Source organism: Pieris brassicae, chromosome 5 (assembly GCF_905147105.1).
Source record: "Pieris brassicae chromosome 5, ilPieBrab1.1, whole genome shotgun sequence".
In the NCBI taxonomy this organism is placed as follows: Eukaryota; Metazoa; Arthropoda; class Insecta; order Lepidoptera; family Pieridae; genus Pieris; species Pieris brassicae.
Genome location: NC_059669.1, coordinates 17,071,794 through 17,086,131, shown reverse-complemented (window position 1 = coordinate 17,086,131; position 14,338 = coordinate 17,071,794). Strand labels below are relative to the sequence as shown.

General features: G+C 32.8%; 2 protein-coding genes across 2 annotated transcripts in view; one reads left to right on the top strand and one right to left on the bottom strand.

The window, feature by feature from the left end:
* The window catches only part of LOC123709755 (F-box/LRR-repeat protein 7), a 41,470-nt gene that overhangs the window by 10,403 nt on the left and 16,729 nt on the right, over positions 1–14,338 (top strand). The window lies entirely within an intron of this gene.
* On the bottom strand, positions 7,991–11,752 carry LOC123709549. The gene is made up of 3 exons (XM_045660954.1): positions 11,737–11,752; positions 8,449–8,594; positions 7,991–8,362 (listed from the first exon to the last, which is right to left on the bottom strand). Exons 1-3 carry the CDS (start codon positions 11,750–11,752, stop codon positions 7,991–7,993), a joined length of 534 nt encoding a protein of 177 aa, XP_045516910.1.

Sequence of the window (14,338 nt, the reverse complement as noted above, 5' to 3'; positions counted from 1 at the left end):
ATTAACAATTTTCTAAGACCGTTATTTCTTCAACATTACGTTTGTTAAATCCTTAACCCTATATGGAAAGAAAATGAAACCTGCCGTGTGTTTTCACAGACCACATATGCGTAAATTGATTTATATATATACTTATATGTGCGTCATGTAATTTGTACTGGTTTTTATTAGAATTTGTCTATCGTATCTTATGAATAAAGAATATATGTTTTTATTTAATTAAACTAGTATTTATTTTCGTTGACTATAGTTGGAATTTCTGTAAACTCATATCATTTTGCTGATATAAGTTTATAGAAACTTACCGAACTATATGGAAAAATATATGGGAAGAATAATAAGAAATAGGTAGTTCGGTGATTGTTAGGTATGTCTTATGTAGAAATAATACCTTTTTAAATTCCATTATAAATAAATATTGGTTCCGGCGCCCAGCAATAACTCTTCTAACTCGAGACAGTTTAGTTCTCATAAAAGTTATGAGTAAATTGCTTGTAAATCTTACAACTTCAAATATAAAGCACGTTTTAATATCTAAACCTGTCTTTTAAAGCTGACAGGTGAAAGCTCTAAGGTCGCTTAGCTAAAATCATTTCTATACCTTTTACACAAACATCAAAATCGCTTCACAAAATCTGTTTATGTAATTTAAAAGTATACAGAAAACTATACTGTATCAAACTAAAATAAGGGTGAAAATTGTATTTTTAAAATGATGGGAGTGATATATTGGGAGTAGTGTAGTGATCTATGACTTTGCAAATCGGTTTACAGTTGATGCATTGTCTTGGAAGGGTCATTTAGTTGGTATGCGACCTGTAGGTCAGAGTAAAATGGCGTAGCTGATTGAGTACATGAATGGCTGGTCATCATTTTGACAGCACCATATTTTAAATATTTGTTTAACGGGCACTTTACGAGTGAGCATCAATAAGATGCCTCTAAGTTATCTGGGCGTGCGTGGGAGTATTTAAGCATGTTATTAAGTGATGGCTTATTGGCTTTAGCGCACTTTGCTTAATTGTTTGAAAGTTTAACACACAAAGACATAGTAACCACACTGCAAAAACTATATTTTTAAATACTTCATACAAGTTGTATACAAGGTTAGCGATTAGAAAACAATTAAATGTAGCGTCATATTGACTATATAATTATTCAAATACCTGAGTTACTAACTAATACTTATTAAAACGGTAAATCTAAAAATAATAAAAACACGTGTGTGTACTTATGTACACGCGTTAGAAGTTATACTTCTTTGGCCTAACAAGATAAAAATCTTTTAAAAAATTCTAGAGACTGTATCATTCTAGTCCCTAAACGTAGTGGTGATAACTATACTATAGTTGTCGTCGTCTATATTGCTATTTTTATTTTATATTACTATTTTGAGAGCCTTTATAATTATTATATTTAATTAAATAGGTTTAAGAATTGTTGGAGCTCGCTAACTGTCGTTGTATCACTATCTAATAATATTTTAAGCGGCGACAGGTTAGTATGAAAATAATCTTTATAACAAATTTCATAAAAATACATCACCACAGCAGAGTATGATATAAGTTGGAGCATTGCTATTTGCCTCTTTAAGCCATTTTGTTTATTTCCCATGTGACGTTGCTTTTTAAATATTCACCATAGTGTATAGAAAAGTCTCTTAGCTAAAGGTATTTTGCAGACAAATCCCAAAAAAAAACTGGTTAAAATACATTCGTTCAGAAACAGCTTTGTAACAAAGTTTATATAAACGAGAACGAGAAATCCAAACAATCTGAAATCATATCTGTAAGATGAGTTTACGATGTGAATGCGATCTTGATATAGGTCTGCCTCAAATATTTGTATAAAAATGGTAACAAAAGGTGCTGTAAGTTTCTTATATTTGACATATAGGTAGGTAATCCGTCAAACTAATGGTAAGCCAGCTAAATTAAACAAAAATTCTCTTCAATCTGTTTAATTTTATACGTGCAAAATATAACTTTTATATGAATTCAATTAGCATTCTTCGAAAATAAGTAGAATTCAATGTGTGCGAAATCGCCGCTCTTGCTATAATAAAATATACAGTCATATCTGCATATTTCTAGGGTTACTGTAACCTGTTTAACAACGTGTATTAATTCGTATGGCTTCTGGCAACACTGAAGTTTTGTGGGTTTATTTTTTGCTTCTGCAAGAAAATATGTGCGTCGTACGAAGGTTTTTTTCTTATTTCCCGCAAATTAAATTACCACAGTCTCTCTACAACCTTTTTAGATGTAATAAAAGTTACAGTGGAAATGTGTTAGGTTTCTTATGTTATTCGAGAATTCACATTCACTACGAATACCGTAATTGAATCATGAATTTTAAAAAGTTTTGAAGTTTCTTTAATTTTTTTTTGAGACTGAGTCAGACATTATTTTGTAGTAGATCAACCTATTATGGCAACCAATGTTATATAAGTATTGTTTTGTGAGGGATCGCATCCTGATTTTTAACTTTGTATGCGTAGTCAGTTTTTTAAATCATCTCTCTAAATCTAATATTTAATATACTATCTCGAACTTGCATCAAAAATTTCTTAAAGACATGGGAATATGCATAACATAACTTGCCCATGAATATTTGTCTGTAAATAATGTTACACGTTTATAAATTCAAATCAATTTATTAAATACTTGATGATGGATATATTGCACGGGCTGTTGCATACCTTATAATAATTATATAGGAATTGATTGTGCTATCCCGTAGCCACATGTCCTCAACCACCACAACACTAACATGTATATGTGTATTTTAAAACGTTATTACGGTATCTTTCTAAAGATCTCATAGAGTGTCAACTAAGGTGTACGCAAAGTAAATTGCAGCGGTTAAACGTGCGTTAAAAATGAAATACATACTATTGTTTTAATTTTAATTTACGACTCCCTCTCACGCGATACTTTAATGCCCATAGATTTTACTACGCACATTAAACAATTAAAATACGGCTTGTTGATATTATCAATTGAGTTCATTAAAAAACACGTATTTTTAAACTGTTATCGTATGCGATACAGTCACGCAATGCTCTTTGGCGTTTGAGATTTTTTAAGATTTTATCTTTTTTATCTATGTTTGATTGCATGATAGTTTTTAGATTCCTGTAGCCCAGTACGGAGCAAGCGTGTATCTGTTTACATTATTAATTTTGGAAGTAGCCTTTTATTCCTGAACAGTTCTTGTTACAGCGGTATCGAAATCGGGACGCCATGACCTCTGAAGCAGGGAGACGTCATAGCTATAAATTATATTTTATATATTTATATTTACATAATGGCATCTTAAAAGACTTTGTCTTTTAAAACTACGACCTGTCAAAGTGTTGGTTGGTTAACTATTCTATTCCGTCCCCTTAAAAGACTAGATAAAATAGATACCAGGATAAATAATTCCATGAAATAACAACCAATTCACAGTTTTTGTTTTTAGGTGCAAAAATATTTGAAATAAAATTTGTTATCGAATAAAAATAGACTTTGTATATAGCGTGAAGCAACATTTTCAGCGGCTATTATAATTGGTGATTAAGGCCAACTTTTTTGCCTGGAAGCCAATACAGGCATATATTAACATATTGCCTTTGCCTACGGCATCAGTCACACGATTACAAAATATCTTCATGAATTCTTGTACATTTACTGTTAAATTCAGAGGTATGCTTAGTAAAGATTAATCTAAAGGCAGTATTTGTTACATGACTACGGATAGAGAGTTATGTAAACATCTTTGAAGTTTTTAAAAGGGCTAGTGTTTATATAAGTATGGTCTTAAAAAAATTGTTATAAGATACAACAGTTTTAAAAAAGAAATGCGGTATGAGTTGCAATTAGTGGGATAATATGATTATAAGTGTAGGGTATGAATTAAATGTTGTAGTACTTCTTTACATAGGGTTAAACGCTTAAATAACGAATAGAAAATTATTATAATTTAAATTCTGCGCAGACATCATGTTCAATAGCTAAGAAATTAAAGCGCAAAGTAGCTTTGACCGTTTGATATTAGTTACAACCATTATTTTATTGAACTATAAGAAAATGCGATGATGGAGATTTACACTTATTTCAAAGTAGGTATAAGTTTGTATTTAAATGAACCTGGTGTATTTATAATTTAACAACTTTGAAACGCGAGAAGTAAAATAATTGCGTAAAGTAATAAAGACATCAAATGGAAATAGCAGTGGCGCGGGAGTGGGACCTTGTTAGAAACTATGATCCGGTCATATTGAAACTGCTTCAGCGGTCTTTGACCTTAAATAAGAAACAAAAATAGGTTTTACAATACATTTTAATCCAACTTACCCAAGTTTTCAATATTGATAGGAATTATTTTGTTAATGTTCACTTGTGTGTCCATCAAAGTTTGACTTAAAATATTTTGTCTTGATTTTGATACACTTTCCAAGTAATAAGTTTTATTGTATTCTTGATAATATTTCAGTCTAGCCAAGCACGGTTTTCTTACTTACTTATGCCTGTATTGTTGTAGATGCCTATCATAATGTATGTTTGTCTTGAGTTTGTCTTGAGTTTGTCTTATTCAATTAAAATATATAAAAACCTTTTGTCTTAACTCCCATATAAAATATTTCTTGCTGTAATATCTTTTGATCTTAAATAGAAGCACGTACAAATAACAATATGATTGGTAATAAACAAGTCAATCTAGAGTCGAGTCATAAACAAACACGAAGAATTTCGTAACTTTAACGTTGAGTCATAAGATTAGTGTTGTCTATGAATAAATTGCTAACTTTATGATATTATGTATGATCTACAGATAGTAGTAACGTTGGTAGACTCTTACTACTCATACCGGTTCATTTCGAAGGAAATATAAACATGTAATATTATAGAACATGTAAATTAGGTAGTTTTAAGATGTTATTTTTAACACGGATCTTGGGCCTCAAATGGTTCTGATCGATTTATTTATTAAATACTTTAAAATATGTTGTCCTATGTTTTTCCTCCTGTTCCACTGTAACAGATTCGGAACAGATGAAATTAGAATCAAAATGCAATGGCGTAAAAATATTTATGAGTCGTGGCCTATGTTTTATGCAGCCGTTTCGTTGAGGGGTTTATATTTTAGGATCTAATACCTAATACCTAATTACCTGATAATGTTCTTCATAGTACAAGCTAAGTCCCATTGGTATATAGATGTGGTACGAACCCACCACGAGGCTGACAGTCATGGAAGAATAAAATAGATCATGATAGAAAGATCATTGATAAATTAATTTAGTTATCATTGAAAAATTTCATTTACCACGGAATTGATAAGAGAAAAGAGATTTCGGAGAACGAAAGAAGGTATTGGTCATAGGCGCCTAATCAGTTTCTGTGTTTGACTCACATAATACAAGGTTCTATATAGGTCTTAGACGGTTAGAAGGGCATTTCAACGAATGTATGCATAAAATATTCATTTAGAATGTAAATTGCTATTAATATGAAAATTGGTTCCGACAAACTAGTAAGGCAATAAAAATCTAAAGTTAAACTCTGCAGATTCATTTTATATTCTTGTTTATTTTCGCCTACGTGCGTTGATTAAATTAACTCAGTGTGAAATGTTTGGGACCGATGAAACGAAAACTCCCGTCAGACCTTTTTTCATAATGTTTAAAAAATTCAGTATAAAATAGTGTAAGTATGTACTTTAAGTATAATCCATAATCATCCGTAGTTTAGAAATACCAAATAACTTGAGCCGATGCCTAATCATGAGTAGAGGACACTAAACGAACACGACATAATTTCATAATTTTTAACTAATACAAAATTGTTATTTATTCATACGGCTATTCACAAGAAATATCTTCTGAATGTACATTTACAGTCAGTTTTCTAATAAAAAGGGTAGACCGGGCTGGAATAAATCCATTCATTGCGCCGCTTTTTAATTGCCAAGGTTTTTATGTTACAAAATGTACCACCAAAGACGTGCAGCCATTTCACCAAGCTCTGTTTAGATATATATCACAATATAATTTAACTAATATCAAATTCCGATTGTTTATGAAACAATTTTTATTTATTTATTGTTTAACCTGAAACCGAAGTCTTCAATATCTAACAACTACCTAGAATGTTGATTATAGCTTTATAGGATATTGTAGAATTAAGTTATTCTAATGCTGTAAGCTAAATAGCGAAGGTCAAACAACTTCTAGACTCTTAAGTATCGCGATGAGGGCTTAGAACAGGTAACATTAAAATATTATGTGTACTATTTCAATATAAAAATATGTATACTATGTCAATATTAAACATATTTTTATATTGAAATAGTCCTGCAGTGAGTGCTATCTTCGTGCACACCAGTACGCTATCAGCCCTTAGTGTCTGCGACACGTTATTATTATCCTATCAACGGGAATCAAAACCCAGGATCTCCGGGATATATCTGCAGGTCTACAAAAGCACATTTATTAATAATAGTAATACATTTCTTTTCTATATAATATGAACTTTCTATCTACAGAATATCATAAGCTTGCACAACCAGACAATGCAAGCAGCTACCATATTTGGTGTGATTGGTCTAACCGTTTTCTACCTTCACCGATTTCGATCGAATAGACGTTTCATTGATTTTAAGATTTATGTAGCGTGCTGAAACCGTTATGCTATTTTTATAATATTTATTATATAGTCGTGTCTTCCTTAAGACAAATGTTAGTTCAAAATGTGTAGTCATTTCACAAAATTAGCATTGATATTGGAGGCGATTTTTACGTCTTTTCTGTCCGAATCATTTTTTATTTATATAGCGATAGGACCTTTGATTTAAGTTTTACGTAGAATCAGACTTAATTAGTCAAGTCTTTTCATTGCTGTAATTAAGAATGACTTTATACTACTACTATACAAAATAATACAATATTTGCTTGAAAGGTATCTTTAGGTATATATATACATATATCATTTGAACGGCTTATAAATATTTACACCCACATCAGCAGTAAAGCAGTGTTGGCCTAGTGGCTACAGTGTGAGACTTTTAACGCTGAGGTCGTATTTTCAATCCCGGGCTGTGCACCAACAGACTTTCTGTCTATGTGCCCATTTAACACTGGCTAAACCAGTATGCATTAGATCCAAAAAGTCGACGGCGTGTGTCATTAAACGGATACAGAAATCTGAGGCCAACACCTAAAAGCTTTTTTAAATAAAAATATAAATATAGTAAATCCATAGCCGAGGAGAGGTATCGCATGAGGCTTTAACCCACCTGCCTTTCCCGAGTTCGATTCCCGGGAAAACTTAAAATACGTATACATCTTATATTATTACATACCCGAACTATATGCTAAAGGCTTATTACTAAAACTCTCTCTCTCTCTAATTGATAAAATGTGGCCTTATATGCAAAAATATAAAAGAAAAAATTAAATGTTAATTTGAAAAAAAAACTTTACGCTTAAAAGCAAAACCTTGTTTTAATTAAGTCGTTAAGAGAAGCCTCCAAATGTTTTGAAGACAAAATAGGACGTGACTAAGAACCGGAAAATCAATATTAGTTAACCTTCATTAAACAAATATATGTAGAGGAATATTCTCAATGTCTTTCTGGCTTGACAATTTTATTGCAGTCCTATAACTCTTTTTATATTAAACAATAATACTGCTAAGTTCATGCGTTGGAACTCCGACGTAGGAACTTTTTTTTACTAGGGAAAATGGCTTGCGCATACCCTTTTTTTTTTTTTTTTTTTTTTCGTCAGGAAATGCTTTTACGCATATCCCTACGGTATTTTACACCAGCAGGGATTATGTGGGACTCAGACTTAATAAACCCTACCCACTAAAACCTGACGGATGACTTCAGCTCGCCAAAGGGCGACGGCAGGTAACAGCTGAGCCCTATCCTTACCCCCGCCAAACGCGAATGCCACAATGCCACATGACTCCTCTCACACACAAATCTTCCAAATCTTAACTTAGGGCAGACGTGCGAAAACACGGCGTCGCTGCCCCGGTCGTCGTTTCCTTACTTGCGGAGCATCTGAATCATTTTCACGCTGACGCTCCGCATTCTCTTTCTGACTCATGACGGCCTCACAAAAAGCCATGAAGGCATTCCAAGGACCGTCATTGTCAGCTTCCACCATTCTTTGAATAATTAGTGGAAGCGACAGATTGCCATCAATGCTATCAGCAAGCACCGAGCGAAAGTAGTCCCAAGCCGGACACTCCTCCACTGTATGCCTCACCGTATCATCTAAACAGTCACAATGATGACAAGCGGGTGTCGCCTCTCTTCCAACGATTCGATGCAGATAACTTCCGAAGCATCCATGGCCAGAGAGAACCTGCACGAGGCGATAGGAAAGCGATCCCCACCGTCGGTCCACCCAGTGTTTCAAAAAGGGACGAATAAGATCAACGGTATGTAAACCAAACGACCCACTAAAGCACCAAGCCGCCACCAACAATCGCCTTGGTGAGATGTGGTAACAGCAGAGCCTTGTCCGCTTAGCTCCGACGTAGCTACTCCGTAACCCCACTTAGCTTTAGCGATCTGGACCTCAGTTCTGCACAGCACTAAAAAACGACGTCAATGATAAATACATTGGAATCAGTACCACCATTTGACGTTACAGAGCACCTACCAGCGTGCCTGTGGAGCAACGCTAATTTCTTCCTGTGTATGCAAAATACTTGCTCATGCGGTGAAGGAAAACATTGTGAGGAAACTGGCATGCATGCAAAAAACACGTGACAGGCACAGAAGGTTGATCAATGATAACTTGAGAAAAATAATAATGAATCATTGGGAGTTACGGGAACTTATAGAATTTATGATTCTATATCATGAAACTCTGTACAGGAATGTGTACAGTGAACCCTACGTTCAATTTCCGACTAATTGTATTAGGCACCTAGCAATTTCAAGAAGATTCACACGCAGTTCAGTTCATGCGCTAACCCACGCTCTTGTTTATGTAGAACCTAAGACAGAGGTGTTCAAACTCTGTGATTGCTGGGGCCGGACATACAATCTACTTACTATCTTGTTAGATGCATATATAGCAACAATATTATTATTAGTATTAACAATTGTCTTTTTTCATTTAAATGTCAATATTATTTTTTAATAGAAAGTGTTTACAGGTACATATTTATATTATTGGAACTATATATATATATATATATATATATATATATATATATATATATATCTATCTATCGTGTCGTGTGATGAATTAGAGGTGCAGTGGCCAAGTTGTATTTTAATAGAGAATCTCCCGAGTTCAACAGTAAAACAGTACAATTTCGTAACAGGACGTAACAAGGATTATCTTTCAAGCTTTGAGCATCTTAGTCATTATGTATGACGCATTGTATCGCTGATGGTAAGACCTAGCCAGGCTTGTTGGAACTGACGCGGTCAGCCGGTCAACGGTACTTTGTCTTGCTGTGTTTGACGGGAGCTCATTATAAACCTGTTTAGTTTTACTGTAACATAAGAGCCTTATGCAGAATATTAATATGTATTAGATAAATACAACACAACGAATCACGGAAGCAACATAAAAAAACAAAAATTAAGCATGAGTTTTGCTCGAAGCTATTGGAATTTGGAATTTGAAAGGTAATATTTTCATACTCCAAATATTCTCACGATGTACTCCGTTAGGTTAACACATTCGATATTCCACTCTGCGTTTGATACCAGAAGATAAAGCTAACTGACTATAAAATGCGCAGGCCCACCATGTAGCCATTTGTTATTCAAGTTTTTAAAATGTATTTTAAATTTAGAATAAATATATTTTAAATTACAGTTTAAAAAATTTGAACGCCAAACGAGAATTACGCAATTATATGTCCTAGCTGATTAATATAAAACCACAATCTCCATTAGTAAGTAGGGCGAGAATGTCTTTTAATATCGAGCAACTTAAGTCACTTATTACTAGTGTTTAGTAGTGTAGAACATTTTCAATTTTCAAGGCGTATTGCTAAATACAAGGTTAATAAGGAATAAGGTTTTCAAATAAATGTTGCTCTCAAATAATTTTGTACTGTCAATTTCATGATAATCAGCTCGGATTAGAGTATTAAAAAATAAAATAAAGTACAACGAGTATACGATAAGTCGCACGTTAATGTAGTTAGCAAATACAATCTCAAGGTCGGTGTACGAAAATAACCTAACATACGGAATGACACACCACACTTTGAAAATTTCTATGGTGTCGTTTTGTTATCGCGTTATACACACGCTGAACGCCATCTGTTGTAAATAAACGAAATGATGAATAAATATTCCGACAAATGTCTGAGACTCCTGTACCTGTTTCCTTTGATTCTTGATGCTTTTTTAAAGTTCTTTTATCTTCTGTGCCTGACTTCCGCTGTCGCTATTTGTGGTCTTAGCCGTCACGTTTTTCACGATACCAAGTGAAGCACGGTCGCAGTTCCATGTACCAAAACCTGGTGATTAAAAAGAGTGGCGGAGAGAGGGTCAGTTTAGTCACTTGATTTGGGAACTGGTGGTTATTTAAATCTTTTTGAAGTTATACCTCTATTGGTGTTTCGGGAAAAAATGATGAGAGTAATTTTTTGAATGCGCGGGCACACAGTCACAATAAACCGACACCCTGAAGTTAGCAATAGTCAACATTTCAGTTATTTTGTGATATTTAAATAAACTTGATTTAACTAGATTTAAGATAATAAAGATTTCAATATTAAATACCTTTTTTTCTATTGTAAGTGTCGTTTTTTCTACATACGTAGTATACAATTTTTGAAAAGATTTTTATCGTGCTACTCCAAGGAAGTGTAACTTCTAAGACGTGTACATAAAGTTTTTGTTTGAATATTGATGTTCATACATGTACAATGTACATAGTTACTACTCGTATTATAAATAACATTAACAAATTCATGTTCTTTTTCGCGGTTTCAGCAAATTGTTTGTAATACTCTATTTAAGTACCTATGAAAAGTTTTAAACAGTAAAGTTTATCAGGACCTATTACGAGCTTATTACCCAGTGGTAATAAGCTTTATTTAAGTAACAGATTGCAAACAAGAAAACTTAAGTTTGTAAAAGGCTTGAGTGAAATGGTTTAAATGTGTGTATTTGTGTTAATGGTTAAAAAATCGATGAACTATGGATATAGTATCGTTTATTAGAATGCTCTATCTGGATATGGCTAAAACGCGTTCTCGTGAATGGATGGAGAATGCCTGTTCTAGAGTAATATTTGATTGTGGTCAATATATGTAATAATGGTTTACTTATATCTCAATACGGCATCTCATAAATTCTTAGAGAATGCATCGCATATAACGAATATTGATTAATTTACTAAACCTTAGATTTACATTCGTATCTTTACGCCCATTGAAATAAATTTATACCTTTTTATAGTAATGCCTACATTCCTAACTAGCATTACTTTCACGTAATCCATTGTCCCGTGAGAGTAACATTGCACCAGCCACGCCTAACGCCAATTACTACTAAGGCTTTAAACTATTTTAGATTTCTTACGTAAATTGAATTTAGATAATAGATTTAGTCTAGATCTCAGAGAAAGCTTTTCCGCGATTGTTTTAATTAAATAACATTTACCAACAAATCCCTTTATATTTGTCTGAAATCTAATTCAGTACCAATTCTTCATAAGCAAGATTCTCGATGTTTTCTTGACCGTACTAAGGTACTTACATGCCCGCTTAACCATTAGTCTAACATTGAACATTACTTATAATTACAAGAAATGTATTACTACTGTTGCTTTAGGTGGTTGTGTTCGTTTGTCTGGCTTTTTAGTCACCTTTATATCTGAAATATATTTAAGAAAAAGGATATATTTCTTATCAAAATATAATGCATTCGACACAATATTAAGTATATTGAAGTGAATAAAAAATGCTAGTAAAGGCTTTATATTTTAAATAAGACAACAAAAAACCGTCTTCACGTGGGAGGCTAGTGATGTGCCGCGGCCATTTCCGTTTATTGCTCGATTGAATTTATGTCTATGGCTGTGAATTACGATCGCGTTAATGCGAATACAATTATCGATTTCGATTCGATTGCGACTCGATCACGACTATCGTTAAGACATAAGTACCGTGACATAAATCGGGATAGAGAATCTAGGATGGTCATTATGTAGAGGAAGTATTTCGTATGAAAATATTACAATGTTATATATAACATTTATTACAAAGCTAAGTCAATGTTCCCAAAAGCATAAAATCATGTAGTATTTATCAAATATATCGCTCACAGGCAATTATTAAATTATATTATGTCATAATGTCTAAAAATAATAAGGGTTATTAGCTATAATAAAAAAGTAGCACATAGACCGTCAAAATTATGAATATTTATTTTTAACATTATATTTTATGCTACAACACTTAGTCACCGTTGTTAAAGAAGGTGTGAAATCCGTTTACAACAAGTATGTCTAATCATATACTAAAGTTCCAGTTTTGTTGACAATTGACAAACCCCATTAGATAAAAGCCATGATGCTTTAGCGTTGCTGCGCAAACAATTTGTGTGGAAAAATGACGTTACGAGAGAAATCATCTCCAATTCATATTTGTTTTTATAATGTAGAAGATTGTATATATTATATTTATATATACAAAAAAACACATGTACATGTACCCATGTTACCGATTATAACCAAAAACTGCAATTCTAACCAGACAATAACAACCGAAGTTTGATAGATATTGATCAAAAGTAACATTATAACTAAGATTATATGTGGTTGAACACTGTTAATCCTGCAATACATGTTTATTCGTTTGTTTTATTAATCCTTCCTTATTATATATATAATATTTGCCAGATATCACAACGCCATGAGCATTAACGTGAGGCGAACTCTGTTTAAATAAATGATGTTTTTGACGTAATCTTTCTTAGAAACATATTCATGATGTACCTATTTCCTATGTACCTTGGTACTTAAATCAAAATAACGATATTTTAAGTTATGTATAACATATAGTACTAATGATATAGTAACTCATATTATTCTAGTGTTATTAAGGCAATATTACATTTAGTACAGCTCTTTGATATTAGCACCAAGCTGTATAAAACTTTATAACGGCTATCAAAGGCATTATTTCCGCCATATTAAATTGCAACTATATACATACCTAAGATGTTTCAAGTAACTATTGACCTGGGTCTACCATAAACTTGGTCTCTTGAACTGGTCAACTTGTATTCGATACAAATAAAATTTATCATGACGTAATTACCTTCGAACAGCATTTGGCCGTCTTCGTACTGATGTATCTTGACAGTTCGCTTTACGATTTTCCAATAAGTATTTTACTATATACGATACACACATAAATCATAATAAGGTTTTGGTAACCGTAAGTTCATACCGAATAGTGGGACAATTTGAATATCGAATTTTATTGACCAGCCCTAATCTTAATAATGTAAAAATCTCCTGTCATGATGTTTGTCCGCGATGGACTCCTAAACTACTTAAACGATTTTAAATTTAATTGGCACACCGTGAGCAGTCTAGTCCAACTTAAGAGATAGGATAGCTTAGATCTTTAATTATAGTAGAAATTTTATTTTATTGCAAATTATTTGTCTATAATTAATTGACAGTCACAATTATCTGTTAACTCCAAAAGATTCTAACAGAATTCGATACTTTTCGACTGGATTGAGTAAGTAATCAATAGATGGCACTGCTATGGTAAACCGACAAACGTGTCATATACATGCTACAATTCAATATCATGATTACCACGTGTTATTGAGGTTAAAGTATAAATTAAATTTATTTTGTAGTGAAATTCAATTATTTCTAATTGCCAACCACGTGTTACTTAGAACGAAGTGTACATCAAATACAAATTATAGTGACGATAATACAGTGAAAATATTCTTTCGTGTCTCGGTATTATAGCTAACTAAAACCACATTAAGGAGAAACGAAGTTCGCGGGGGCAGCTAGTATATAATATAGCATAAATGCTACTGAACGATATTAGGATGCTACTGTAAGAACCTACATGCATTACTTTATATTTTTGTTATTTGTATAATAGAAAACTTCTATCTATAATTGATATTTAATATAATCCGATTGAAAAAGTATCGCCCCGCAATTACAAAATCGACACCCACTGATTTCACACCAATAACCAGTGTGAAGTAAATTGACACCTCGAATACCGCAATCTAATGTGAGAACCGATATGGGCGTAAATAAGTACCCACAATTAGCACATTTAACTAACGCTAGGATCTTATCAGAATTCATTAGGGC